The sequence below is a fragment of the Sminthopsis crassicaudata genome, chromosome 5, assembly GCF_048593235.1.
Source record: "Sminthopsis crassicaudata isolate SCR6 chromosome 5, ASM4859323v1, whole genome shotgun sequence".
NCBI lineage: Eukaryota > Metazoa > Chordata > Mammalia > Dasyuromorphia > Dasyuridae > Sminthopsis > Sminthopsis crassicaudata.
Window position 1 is genome coordinate 228,356,256 of NC_133621.1, and position 15,182 is coordinate 228,371,437.

The 15,182-nt window shown below is 40.6% G+C and overlaps 1 protein-coding gene across 1 annotated transcript; it reads left to right on the top strand.

The window, feature by feature from the left end:
• Nucleotides 1-3,034: 3,034 nt before the first annotated feature.
• LOC141544300 (keratin, type II cytoskeletal 1-like) lies at nucleotides 3,035-10,553 on the top strand. The gene is given in 10 exon segments (XM_074270307.1): nucleotides 3,035-3,402; nucleotides 3,405-3,724; nucleotides 5,812-6,026; nucleotides 6,992-7,052; nucleotides 7,435-7,530; nucleotides 7,656-7,820; nucleotides 7,940-8,065; nucleotides 8,941-9,161; nucleotides 9,919-9,953; nucleotides 10,062-10,553. Coding segments are annotated over 10 exon segments (1,887 nt in total). The 5' UTR covers nucleotides 3,035-3,113; the 3' UTR covers nucleotides 10,421-10,553.
• The last annotated feature ends 4,629 nt before the right edge of the window (nucleotides 10,554-15,182 follow it).

Here is a 15,182-nt window from a genome sequence, read left to right on the forward strand (position 1 = left end):
TGTCTATGACTATGGAAGATATTAGATCTCAAAGCCCATGTTGCCTCACTATTGGCACAGAAATGCTTCATTATTATTTAGTCTCTTCTACAAATACTAGGAATATGGTCTAGTGCTTCTTGTTAACAAAATCACAAGGCTTAAGCTGCTCTCCTTCCCACAATATTTATAGGAAACATTTTTCTGAACTTAAGAGCCTTACTATCTCACTTGATTATTAGTATCCTTCAATCTCTTCTTGGGGAAAAATCTTTCTAGTAGGAAACTCAGAGCTCTTCTCTGAAGAAATCCGATGGATATCAGAAAAGGAATTTGTTAGAGAGAGAAAAGGGATATGGCATACACCTGGAATTTCATCGGGATAGGGGAATTCCCAGGTAAAGAGCCTTCTTCTGACAATACAGGTCAGCCCCACGTCTGCACTTTGTAGTATCAGGGCGTTGCTAGAGCTTTGAGGCAATGATGGTAGGCAGGATGTGTCAGAAGCAGGACTTGCTTGAACCCAGGGAAGAGATGCTTGTTTTCTCTTAAGCCAGCCCCCCAAACTTTGCTCAGGCTCAAGGCATATGCACTAGTTCTTATTTTCATAACATCACTGGCTTTTGGCTTCATTGAGAAAAGCACCCCTCCTGTGTTCCTCCTCTTAGGGACAGATTCTCAATATTAGAAAGCAGGCATCTCCTGGGGATAGGGTGGGCTGGGTGGGGATAGTGGGCTGTACTAGCACTCTTGAGAACTACAATAACTGACCTTTCTGTAGCTCTTGAAAGTTTACAGAGTCCTCTGGGTGCTAAATTTCATCCAATCCCTTCACTATCCTTATGGAGGCAGGGAATTAAAAAAAAATGTGTCCTGTCAGATTGGCTAAAATAACAGGAACAAATAATGATGAATGTTGGAGGGGATGTGGGAAAACTAGGACACTGATACATTGTTGGTGGAGTTGTGAAAGAATCCAGCCATTCTGGAGAGCAATTTGGAACTATGCCCAAAATGTTGTCAAACTGTGCATACCCTTTTACCCAGCATTGCTGTTATTGGGATTATATCCCAAAGAAATACTAAAGAGTGGAAAGGGACCTGTATGTACCAAAATGTTTGTGGCAGCTCTTTTTGTTGTAGCTAGAAACTGGAAGATGAATGGATGTCCATCAATTGGAGAATGGTTGGGTAAATTGTGGTATATGAAGGTTATGGAATATTACTGCTCTGTAAGAAATGACCAGCAGGAGGAATACAGAGAGGCTTGGAGAGACTTAAATCAACTGTTGCTGAGTGAAATGAGCAGAACCAGAAGATCACTATACACTTCAACAACAACACTGTATGAGGATGTATTCTGATGGAAGTGGATATCTTCAACATAAAGAAGATCCAACTCACTTCCAGTTGATCAATGATGGACAGAAATAACTATACCCAGAGAAGGAACACTGGGAAGTGAATGTAAATTATTAGCACTACTGTCTATCTACCCAGGTTACTTATACCTTCGGAAGCTAATACTTAATGTGCAACAAGAAAAAGGTATTTACACACATATATTGTATCTAGGTTATATTGTAACACATGTAAAATGTATGGGATTGCCTGTCATCGGGGGGAGGGAGTGGAGGGAGCGAGGGGATAATTTGGAAAAATGAATTAAAAAAAATGTGTCCCTATTCTTTAGAGAAAGAAACTGACTCAGGGTCTATGTATACCAAGTGGTACTTGAACTTGGGGGGGAGGAAAGGAGTGTCAAGTTTAAGTCTTCTGGATGTGGGGGATACCGATTTTTGGATACCATTCTCCTCTATGAAGTCCACCAAAACATTCTCTATCGTCTAGGAACTTGGGATCAAATACTTGCTGATAAAGACAAATATATAGGGATCACAGCAAGAAAACCACAAAACTAAGCATTAATGGTCACTAGTCTACTTATGTCACAGATGGGCCAAGAGTAGGAATGACTTTGGAGAAGGGAATTTAACGGGTAGCTGAGATGATCATTATGGAGACAGCAACTACAGGAATTCTATGCCCAAGGTAGGGGAGAATTAAAGAAACCTGTGACATAATAATAACTAGCATTTATACCACTCTTTGAAGTTTGGGAAGTACTCTCTATATTTTATCTCAGATCTTCATGGTAGCCTGGGGAAATAGGTGCTTCTACTTACTCCTATTTTACAGATGAGGAAACTGAAGGAAGGAAAGGCTGAGGGAGAGCTAAGAAGTAGATGAGGCTGGATTGGAACTCAGGCCCTCTGGATTCCAAGTCGTATAGTTTCTCAGTTTTGTCTATTGATATCTTTTCATCAATCTGGGATGATGGAGAAGTGCTGAACTCGGAGTTAGGAGAAGTGAGGTTGACTTTTGGCCCTGACCCTTCTTAACTAGTCATGTGATCTGGGACCCTAGGACTGGACCTCTTTGAACTTCCTTGCTGGAAGTGTCCTTGAAAGTAAAATGGGAGCCTTATCTCACAGGGTGATAGTCTAGAAATCATTACCTGAATGTGAACTATTTGGATAAGAAGGATCTTCTTAGAGGAGCCAGGATTTGAAAACGGGGGGGGGGGCAAGGAAGGGAGGGTAATTGAACTGTCGAATTGGGAACCTAGAGAGAGCTGGGAGTCAGGAAGGCAAGTCTGAAAACATGAAGGGCATGAGAATGTCCTCCTGCAATACAGGGGCTGATACAGCTTTCCTGCAGAGTGAAAGACAAACTCTGAATCAAAGAGAAGTTGATGAAAGACCAAGCAGAAGTATCAGGAAACAGTTTTGGGGTCCTGCTTCCCTAGCATCAAGTGAGTTTGATGAGGAGAGATTCTTTGATAAACTAATTAGTACTTGAATAGATTTTGCAGGAGCAGCAATTTCCAGTGCCCATCCTGGGAGCTAGGTGTGTAGTGTTTATTGTATTGTTGGGGCTCGTAAAGATCTTGCATGGCTGCAAGGCAAACCAAACCCTTCAGATTGCTCTAAATCTGCACTGAGTCCATGGGACCAAATCCAGCTCCTCCAATCTATATATAAGGAGGAAGTCACTCTGCTGCTAGTAGAGGAGTGCTTAGCTCCTTGCTCTTTGGTCCTGTCCTTTGCTATCTGTCCCCTTCTTGGTTCAACATGAGTCGACAATTTAGTTCCAGATCTGGCTATCGATGTGGTGGTGGTGGCTTCAGCTCAGGCTCTGCTGGGATCTCCTGCACCCGCAGGGTGACCAGCAGCTCCACTGTCCGCAGGAGTGGAGGAGGTGGAGGTAGATTTTCAAGTGGAAGCTATAGAGCTGGTGGTGGTGGTGGTTTTGGCAGCCAGAGTCTGGTTAATTTGGGAGGCTCTAAAAAAATCTGTCAGAGTGTTGCTGGTGGAGGAGGAGGAGGTTATGGAAGAGGAGGTTTTGGCGGTGGAGGATTGGGTGGGGCAGCTATGGTGGTGGTGGATTTGGTGGTGGCAGCTATGGTGGTAGCGGCTTTGGTGGTGGCTATGGTGGGCGTGGTTTTGGTGGCAGTGGCGGTGGCTTTGGTGGTGGCGGCTTTGGGGGTTTAGGAGGTGGCGGTTTTGGCGGAGGAGGCTTTGGGCCTGTCTGTCCCCCTGGAGGTATCCAGGAGGTAACCATCAACCAGGGTCTCCTGCAACCCCTCAATGTGGAGATTGACCCTAATATTCAAAAGGTGAAGGAACAAGAGAGGGAACAGATCAAGGACCTCAACAACAGATTTGCCACCTTCATTGACAAAGTGAGTACTTGTGGTTACTGTTGCTGATGGTGGGTGCATTCAGCTTATTTGACATAGATGAGGCAAAGGAGTGAGGTGGGGAACGGGGGTTGAATAATCTCCAACTCCAAGGTATCATGCTTGGATGATGGATGCTTGTGAAGGATGCTAGTGCCTATATGACCTGGGGAGGCAGAGAAGAGCATCCCCAGAGTTTTTGGTCCACAAAAATAGTGGAAGGTGAAGAGGCAGTGCTCTTAACGAAAGGCTTTCTGGAGCTGAACTCCAAATGTTTCTCCATTGAATTCTTAAGCTATTTTTTGACTTTCTTCTTAGGAAGAGAGAGCACTGTGTGTGTGTGTGTGTGTGTGTGTGTGTGTGTGTGTGTGTGTGTGTGTGTGTGTGTTTGTGGAGACAATGGATTTGAGTCTGTGGGACTTGGTGTTGTGTCTCTGCTTTAGCACTTACCTAGTGGATGACAACTGCTATCTTCCACCTGTCTGAATCTCAGGTTCTTCATATGTAAAGCATCTGCACTAGATTTTATTTTATTTTGTTTTTAAATAAGGATGACTCTGTTATGAAGACAGTATATTGAGAGCCCTTGAGAGAATTTATTATAATTATTATTTAACTTAGTACCTGGCTGGAGTAGAGATTTATGGAATACTTTACAGTGATAGAAATGGGTAAAGGTACAAAGGAGAACTTTGAGATCTGAAATGGTCTGAAGACCAACCTGGATCCAGGATTCAGGAAGAGCTGAGTAGAAACTTGACCTAGACATTTATTAGCCATGTGATCTTGGGCAAGTCATTTAATCTGTCTGCCTAAATTGGCACATCTGTAAAATGAGGTTAATAAGATTAACTATCTTCCAGGATTATTGCCTGGGTTAAATAACATAATCTTTGTAACATCCTTTACAAATCTCATAGTCTTATATTTTATTTTTCATGATCATTATTATCATAATTCAAATGTTTATTTAAAAGAGTGTTGAAGTAATTTCTTGTCAAGAGCCCTATATATGGAAATAGTATTCTCAGCGATTTGTGAATATTTCTACGCTGTCAGCAGGTGAACCTCTCTGCGGGACACTGAGGAAATTCCATAGGATGAAATTATAGATTTTTCCTCATTTGTCAACCATGAAAATAAACATGTCTTCCTTGACTCTGAGGTTAATCATCAATACAGTCAACTCCCAGTTGTCCAATGTTGATTCAAAGTGTGCTAGCTTAGTTTTCTCTAGTAAAGCTTTCCGGTTTTTTTTGACTTCTAGAAAGTGTTGGGGATGTCCTTAGGAAAAGCAAACATTTTTGATAGTTATTCAGGCAAAACCCAGTGTAATAGAAACGTCAATGATAGCTATTATTAACATACCTCTTGATAAATTTTTACCTATCGTTTTACTTATGTTATCTCATTTGAGCCACCAAACATAGCTGGTGAGTACTTCTTATATTACTATTCCCATTGCATAGAAGAAAAAATTGAGGATCAGAGAAGGTTATTCACTTGTCCTCAGTCATACAGATTATCTGCTTAGGGATTTAAAAATTTTTAACACTTGCTTTAATTTTGCAGTGCTATAGAAATGGAAATTGTCATTCCAGTGGAAGCAAAATGATTTATATTGATCAGGAATATTTTTTGCTAAGAGGTTCTTGCTGCTTTCTTGTGAATGTCAAATTCAAATTGATTACAATCACTAGTGTTGAGGAATTATCTGAATGGAAATATAGAGGACAGTTGATTATGTCTATAAATGAATGAAGGAAGGAAGGAAGGGAAAAAGGAAGGGATAAAACATTTATTAAGCCTTTAGTACAAGCAGAAGGCTGGAGGTACTACTCTAAAAGCAAAATGGGCCTTGTTTTCAAGAAGTTCCCATTCCAGTAGCTGAAATATCTATGGAAGCTTTCAGCTTCAAATGTGCCAGCTCATTCACGTTGTTCTTCCTTTGCTTGCCTTGATATGAGAATGATGGAAGAACAAGGATTCCCTGCCTTGTTCCAGAGTCTTCCTCTGGATTGCTCTTGGGGACCAGCAGTTCCTAGGACGTATCCCTTGAATGACGACTTTGGGGGTCTTGGTATTTTCAGGTGCGATTCCTGGAGCAGCAGAACCAGGTTTTGCAGACCAAATGGGAGCTGCTGCAGCAGGTGGACACTTCCACTCGCAGCCACAACCTGGAGCCCCTCTTTGAAGCCTATGTGTCTACACTTAGGCAGAAGCTAGATTCACTGAAGAGTGACCGCTCAAGGATGGAGTCAGAATTGAGTAATATGCAAGACATGGTGGAAGACTTCAAGAAAAAGTATGCACCCAACTATCCTTGCCTCAGTCCTCAATGACTAAACCATTGCCCCTGGAAGTCTTCCCAGAGAATAACGTGAGGGGACTCTAGAGAGTATCAGGGAACAGAGGAAGACTAATTGAATGGCATTTTTCCTCCTGAAAGACAGATGGGGGTCCAGTAAACTTTTCTAAGAGTGAGAAAACTGAATTCCAATTCAGGTTCAGGCATATATTAACTGTATGATTCTGGGCAAGTCACCTAATCTGTCAATTCTTATCAATTTAATCTCAGTTTTTTCATCTACAAAAAGTGGATAATAATAACACATACTCCCAGTCTGGTTTTGAGAATCAAATGACAGGATATTTGTAAATCACTTAGCATAGTGCCTGGAACATGTTGTTCTTCAGTGGGGTTAGCCATGTCTAATTCTTTGGGACCCCTTTTGAGATTTTCTTGATAAAGATACTGGAGTTATTTATCTTTTCCTCATCCATTTCATTTTAGATGAGAAACTGAGGCAAATAGGGTTAAGTGACTTTTCTAGTGTAATACAACCATAATATGTCTTAGATAAGATGGGAATTCAGGTTTTCCTGATAGAAGGTGTGGCACTCTATATCCTATGCTCCCTAGTTGCCCCTGGAATATATTACTAAATATTTGTATTTTTTCTTTGTTTGTTCTTCACTTTTTCCTTTGACCTCACCCTTTCTCTTTCCTTTTCTTTCTTCTTTTGTCCCTTTGAAACGTCTTTCCTTCCTTCCTTCCTTCCTGCCTTCCCTTTCCAAGGCAATCTATCATTTTTAGAAACATGTTCCCTTAGAAATGTATCTTAGAAAAAGTTGAACAATCAAGTTGACTAGAAGCAGAGATGGATAAAATGACATTCCTAGATTGATGGAATTTTATACAGAAGTCAATTCTAGGTTATATCCTTTCTCAAACCTCCTGAATTCATCTTGTCTTTTCCCCTTCAACAGATATGAAGATGAAATCAACAAACGTACAGATGCAGAGAATGAATTTGTGACCATCAAGAAAGTGAGTCAAGGGAACAGAATGAAGGTCACATTTTTTATCCAGAAAAATAAGCACTGGTTCACTATATTAGCCCCAAAAGAAGCAAGAATCAAACTCTAGGTTCAATTTACAGCTGAAGAGAAATCTTAGTATTTCTTGTCATCCTTCTCTGGCTCTCTGGCTCTTCAAATAAGTTGCCTTCCTTGTATTTCTGCCTGCAATGTGGGAAGCACAGCCAAAAGATCTCCCCTTTGCAAGTGAGGGAATTTCCCAAGACTCCAAAGGATGGGTAGAGTAAAGAGAAGTATAGCTCAGGAGTCTTTATTCTATGTAAGCAGGGGGCAGGGTGTCATCTTCCTCTGAATGGATAATCATTCCCTGACTTTTTCTTCTAATTTCACAGGATGTGGACAATGCTTATATGAACAAGACTGACCTTCAGGGCAAGACGGATCTTTTGCAAGATGACATCAACTTCTACAATATCCTGTATGAAACAGTAAGTCAGTTCATGATCATTCACATGCACCCCCATCTTCACTCTGCATCAAAGAGACTCTGGGAATATCCCATGTATGCTGGTTCATGAAAGCACAGAAATCACAGAAATGTTGTATGTTGTAGGAACTATCCCAGATGCAGACTCACATCAGCAACACCAATGTCATCCTCTCCATGGACAACAACAGGAGCCTGGACTTGAGTAGCATCATTGATGAGATCAAAGGTCACTATGATGAGATTGCCCAGAGGAGCAAAGCTGAGGCTGAGACCATGTACCAGCACAAAGTGAGTGGATACAGAGTCTCTCCCAACAGGCCTCTGGCTTCCTTGCACTTTGTGCCCAAGGTTTACCTAGGTATGTCAAGATGTACTCACGTCTCCTCTCTTTGCTCTCCTGCCTTCAGTATGAAGAGCTCCAGGTGACTGCTGGGAAACATGGAGACCAACTGAGAAACACAAAAACGGAGATTTCTGAGATGAACCGAATGATTCAGAGACTGAATTCTGAAATTGATTCAGTGAAGAAGCAGGTGCTGGTTTCCTTCACCCTCCTCCTCTGAGCTAGCATGGGGCTATTGAGTGAGGCTTTCTTGATTCTGAAAATGATTCCAGTTTGGCATAGGTGACTTGAAAGGTCCCTGCCATCTTTGAGATTCTGGACTTTGAGGACCCCATAGAAGTGTGACTTAGAGTAGGGTTTCCTTGAGAGAACCTTGTGGTGAAGCCCTAAAGGCCAACAATTTCTAGTGCTCAAGATGGGGAGTTGACAGATGAATTCATTCTCTTGTCAATTAGGGGATTTTCTGTCACTGGAGATGCTTGAGTAGAGTCTAGAGGATTCCTTGTTCAGGATGTAGAAGGAGGATTTTAGAAAAGTTCTGAGGTAGTATTAGGTGTCTCTAAGATTTTATTACCTAATTGAAGATTCCTCTCTGAAGGTGGAAATATGGACAAAATGTTCTTAGTCCCAGGTTTTTGCTTTTTGTTTAAAGTATTCTTGGCAATAGATAGAAGCACTAGATTTGTGTTTGAAACCTGCCTTGATCTTTTCTAGTTGTGTGACCCTGGACAAATTATTTTTACCTTTCTCTTCCTCAGTTTTCTCATTTGTCCGATGGGGATCAAAGTAGCAGCCATCTTGGAAGCTTGTTGCAAGCATCAATTAAGATTCTTTGCAACTTTTAAAGTGTTGCCTAAATGGTAGTTATAGTTACTACCTTTGTTCCTGTTATTGTTACTCTATTATGGGAACAATGTTCCTGATTGAGTCTTTGGGTGGAAATAGCAATTTGGCTTCAGGATTCCCAGGAGGAGCTGAGATTAGTTGTGGGTGGTGGTGGTAGTGAGTAGGAGGCAGAGGAGGCAGAGGACTTGATCCATGTACATGATTTGCTGTCTTCTGTAGATTGCCCGGCTCCAGCAAGCCATTGCCGATGCAGAGCAGCGTGGGGAGAATGCCCTGAAAGATGCACAGGGCAAACTGACAGACCTGGAGGATGCACTGCAGAAGGCCAAGGAGGACATGACCCGGCTGATGCGAGACTACCAGGAGCTGTATAATGTTAAGCTGACCTTGGATGCTGAGATAGCCACCTACAGGAAGCTTCTGGAGGGAGAGGAGAGCAGGTGAGAGATGAGCACTGAAGACTCTGTTGAACCACACTCAGGGCAAGGGAATGGAACATCCTGGGTAATGGAACATCCTGTGAGGACAGGATCTTTGAGACTGCATGATGAGGAATTAACACTCCTGTAGCCTAGCACTTGTTATAAAGGAGTATAGGGGTAGAGGATCCAGGGATGACTGGAACCTCAAGGATCATGGAGTCCAACTTTCATATGTCAGAAATGAGGCCCCTCAGGAGCAAAGGCCTTAAATTTCTTTCCTCAACTTTCATAGGTAGTCATAGAGGCAGCATGTGCATCCAGATTATAGAATGCTCAGTTTTGAAATGAAATGGACCCTAGAGGCCATTCCCTCTCCTTTCCTAAGTAATGAAATTGATGGTCAGGATGGTTAAGTGCATGGTCTGAGCCATTAAGTGGCAGAGATAGCATTAGAAGTGGGGTTCTCTGAGTCCAACCCCATCCTTCTCTCCTACTATACAGTATGCCAGAAATCCAGTGGTCTTCAAGCCTTTTGGAACTATTTCCCAGGCTTGTGGAAAGAAGTGCTTTTGGTGCCAAGGGCTACAGGAAATTGAAGCTAATCAATGATGATTTCTGGGAATTGATTCATGATATTGAAACGAGGAGGGACAGATTTAGATTGAGAGATGAAGAAAGGAACAGCTTACAGGAAAGTTCAGAAATGTCAAGTATGGGAAGGAGAATGGGTTGGTTGTACTGAGTCACAGGAACTGTCTTTCCATCTTCCTTTTAGGGTGTCTGGAGAGTGTGTTCCCAACGTGAGTGTGTGTAAGTATCAAGAATCATTTTTAGACACCTGAAAGTTTTCTTGGGATGGAGGGGACTTTGTCCAGTGAAGGGTATTCCCAAAAGTAACAGCAGAAATTTCTTCCCCAGCTGTGAGCACCAGCCATGTCTCTGTGTCTGGTGGTGGAGGAGGAAGGTTCGGAGGTGGAGGTGGTAGTTACGGTTCCAGCTCTGGAGGAGGCAGATATGGCTCCAGTGGAGGAGGTGGCAGTTATGGCTCTGGAGGAGGCAGAGGTTCCGGTTCTGGAGGAGGCAGAGGTTCTGGCTCTGGAGGAGGCAGGGGCTCCGGTTCTGGAGGAGGCAGCTATGGATCCTCAGGAGGTCGGGGCTCCAGCTCTGGAGGAGGAGGCAGCAGCAGCTCTGGTGGTGGCTCTGGGGGTGTCAAGAGCTCCAGTGGAAGCTCTAGTATGAAATTTACTTCTACAAGTTATTCTACAGTTGCCAATTAAAACCAGAGCTCCCTACCCTGCTAGCTGTCCTTTACATCTATGTCTGTGTTTATTTTCAGTCAATTCTTGAAGTCAAAAATTCCAACTTTACTTGAGGAAAATAAAAAATGGTATACTGGATTATAGCAATTCATCATATTTTTTAAAGCCCTCTAATTACTTTTTCTGACCTTGATTACTAACGGTTTTCTTGATTTATCCAACCACTGGGCATCTGCACCCCTGGCTTTCACTGAGCTTCATGTCTATAGGTGCATAGGAAGGGTTGTTGATGCTCCTGGACTTTTAGAGCCATGTTCTCCCCATTTTTCCCTTTGGTAGCTTTTCTCTATCCTGGCCTTCATCATGTTTTCCCACTTCCTGTGTCTTGAATGGTGAAGCCATGTCTGAGTATGAAAATCCATTTCCCTTGATTAATCATGAGGATGCAGCCTGAGAAATCCACTCCATCACTACTCACTCTTATTTTCAAATGTTTTATCCAACCCAAGCAGAAAGAGAGCCCTTGGTAATAGTGTCTCCATATATAGCAACAAATTCTGTGTTGGTTTTTCCTTTTTATTTTTTATATAAAGTGTAAGCTGCTTGGTTGGCTTTCCCAAAGGAGATCTCATAGTCTCCATTTTTTTGTGTTGTCTGAATACATTGCATTTGAAATTCTGCAAGTTTGTCTCTTTAGTGTTTTGTGTATTACATCCATTTCTCTCTTTCTCTCTCTCTCTTTCCCTCCCTCCTTTCCTCCCTCTGTTTTTCTCTCTGTCTCAAGATTCACTGGTAAAATGTGTTTTTAAAGTCCCTCATAGGAGTAGGGCTGATGACAAAGCCTAAAAGTTGGCATACATTAATGTAAAAAGATATACACAGATAGATACAAACAGATGAATGCAATATTAATTAAGCTTAGATATATTGAAAGAATATTGAGTAAATGGAGTTTGGTGGGCTTTATTAGAAAAGATTTCAGAGGATTTGAGGGTGTGAGATGACAGAGTAGATACAGTCTCAGTCTTGCAGTTAGAAAGACCTGAATTCTCTTCTAATCTCAGACAATTACTAGTTGTGTGACTATATAAATCAATTAACTTCCCTGTCTTAGTTTCCCAAACTACAAAATGGGGATAATAAAAGCATCTAGCTTTTTGGTTTGTCATGAGAATCAAATAAACATTTGTATAACACTGAAAGGTTTGCAAAGCCCTTTAAAAGTAAGGGCTTTGCAAACCTTTCAGTGTTATACAAATGTCAGCTGTTATTTTTATTTGGCACTGGAAGAGATTTCAGACATAATGTTGTACATGCCCTTTATTCACTGGATTAGGAAAGTGGATGGATAAGTGTGACTCCCCAACTGCCATTTAGCTATCTCCAACTGAGTCATCCTCTAGATCTCTTAAATTCAACAGATTCCAAACTGATCATGATCTTTACCCTCTAAACCCTTCATTCTGACTCATTTCTTGATTACTGTCAAGGTTACCACCATTATTCCAATCACCTAACCTCACTATCTAGGGGTCTTCTTCAACTTCTTGATTTCCCTCCTCCAATCAGTGGTCAAGTCCTTTCATTTTTATCTTTGTAATGTTTGAAAGAATAACACAAGGACACTTTCAAGACTTCTCTGAAGAACTTTGAAATTGATTGCATAACATTGGCACATGATCACCCAGCACAGCAGGTACTCATCAAAGAAGGAACAGTGCTTTATGTGTAAGACAGAATTGAAATAACTCAAATGAAATGTGAGATTTAGAGAATCCACCCCAAAAGTTCACAGGGACTTTTTTGTTTGTGCCTGACCTATGGTAGAGAATTCTGAGTTTGTATCAGTCCAGGCAACTACCGTATGACACATTATAACTTGACTAACAAACAGATATCTTTTGATTCTCTTCAAGAATGAAGAACAAAGCTCATAAAAACCAACCATATATCAAGGAATAAAAGCCTTACAAAAATGCAGAAAGGCAGAATTAATAACTGCTTCATTTTTAGGCCATAATGCAATAAAATATAAAGGGCCAGGAAAAGATAGACTAAAACCAATTGGAAAATAAATAATCTAATTCTAAAAAATGAGTGGATCAAATAACAAATCACAGAAATAATCCATATTTCATCCAAAGGAATGATAATGAGACCACATACCAAAACCTACAGGCTGCAGCCAAAGCAGTTCTTAGGGGAAATTTTACATCTCTAAATAGCTATATGAATAAAATAAAGAGGAGGCCAATGAATTGGGCATGCAACTAATAGAGCTAGAAAAAGAACAACTTAGAAAAAATCAATTAAATACCCAATTAGAAATTCTGAAAATCAAAGGATATTTTTTTTTAATTGAAACTAAGAAAACTATTGAACTAATTAATAAAATTAAGAATTAGTTTTTATGAAAAAACAAATCCAACAAAATAGATAAACCTTTGGTTAATTTGATTGGGAAAGGGAAAGATAAATACCAAATCAGCATCAAAAGTGAAAAGGATAAACTTACCACCAATGAAAAAGAAGTCAAAGTAATAATTAGGAGCTATTTTGTCCAGCTGTATGTCAGCAAATCTGACAATTTAATTGAAATGTATGAATATTTATAAAAATATAAATTGTCCAGGTTAACAGAAGAGGAAATACATTACTTAAATAGTGCCATTTTAGAAAAAAAAATTGAACAAGCCATTAATGAGCTTCCTAAGAAAAAAATCTCCAGGGCCAGATGTATTCATAAATGAATTCTACCAAACATTTATAGAACAATTATTTCCAATACTATGTAAATTATTTGGAAAAATAAGTAAAGAAGGAGTCCTGCCAAATTCGTCTTATGACACAAATATGGTACTAATATCTAAAACAGTGAGACCCCAAATAGAGAAAGTTACAGACTAATCACCCTAATGAACATTGATGCAAAAATTTAAAATAAAATATTAGCGGAGATTACAACAAGTTATTAGCAGGATAATATACTATGACCAAGTGGAATTTATGCCAGGAATGCAGGGCTGGTTCAACATAAGGAAAATGTAATAGACTGATAGGGTAAAGCTTCTAGGGGAAATATAGCAATAATCTTGAGGGCCCCTGACCGTAGAGTGCTATTGTTCTAACAATCTGTCAATGATTCTAAAGTCTCCTGTCTTAGGACAGTCCTACAAACATTGCTGACTGTCAGGTAGATAATCTTTTGGTCAGTGATAAACAAGTTTCTGAGACAATAGTGAATAGATCACCCCTCAAACTTACCTGTAAGTCATAAAATTAGCAAATAAGTAACATGAAGCTGTGGTATCTCTAACTTTGTGTTATAAATTTACCTTCTTTCTCCGTTTTTTTTTTTTTTTTTTGTTAAATCCTTTTGGAACTTAGCCTGCTTCAACTGGCATTACATTATAATAAATTTTGCCCCTTGATGGGTTCAAGCCTGCAAATTCTTTTGAGACAACACATAACACCAATTTATGACCCCAACTTTTTGGGTTCTCCTTTTGAATCTTAATATTTTGTGGCCCTGTATGGGAAGAGTCTAGCTTCCCCTGGCTTCATCCCCTCTTTGTCAATATAAGCCTCTATTCTTTTCCCCTCGATCCTATAGCTGGGACACTCTGAGCAAGTGGGAGATGCTTGTCTGGGTTGTCTTGAGCTCCATGCTCAACAAATTTTCCTAGAATGGGGATGCCCAGACTTGGAAATTCTTGCAACTTTCTGCAAAAGTTTCCTCCTAACTAGAGGATATCTGCCATTCTCCCTGGGATGCCAGAGGAAGTAGGAGCTATAGGATGGCTTTTGGCAAACAAATTTTATGGCTTTTGGCAAAGATGGGTCAGTCCTTTTCTATGTCATTTTTATATTTGTCTGCATCTCTGTGCAGAATGTCTATGTTGTATTTGTTCTATGAGCTAGATTCTATTACCTGGAAAATTTAAAATGCAGTCAGCAAGAAAAAACTTCTTTGCTGTAGAATGCTGGGAAAGATTTTTTTATCATCCTTGACTCCCATCTTAAAAGGAGAAAAAGAATGTTTTTTTTCCTGTGGACCCCAGCTCTGGCCAAGATGGGGGCTACAGAAATAAAGTTTGCTTATTAAAATCTTAGAACTGCTAAAATAATCTTAGCAGATTATCAAAGTTTTTAGAGTAATGATTAAGGAGTTTAGCAATTAGTCATTTTAAGATTGCAAGAAAAAATTCCTTGACATTGGGGATAATTCCAGGAATTTATTCCATTTTGAAAGAAAAAAAAACAGTAACTAGGTAAATAGCAACTTTTTGCTAAACTTTCTTGACTTCTAACTTTTTTGGAATCCCATTCTGCTCCATTGGGAAAGTACACCAGAAGGTATTAAGGGACCTTTTCCATACACTTGAGCATGATCCACTTCCCAGAGCCCCGAGTGCATCTCAGTTGTGGGGATTGCTAACAAGATAGATGTAGCTCAAGTCCCTCTGTTCGCTAACCCTTCTCATCTCAGATCATATTAAGAAAATAGAATGCTGAAGAACTATAGGGAAAAACAAATTCTGCCTCACCTGTAGATATGGGGGAAGTAGCAATAGTTGTGGGGACACCACACAACCTCCCCCAAACACTTTCCCACCCAGCTTGGGAAAATGGTGATAGAGAGGGGGTTAGGCCCCATGGTCAGCATTCCCTGAGTCTTGGCACCTGAAACTACCATCAAAGAGAGATCCTGGCACTAGCCTCAAGCAGGTTCTGCCTAGTACCTGCCTGGGAAAAATCTGGGTGCCCCTGGCAACAGCCA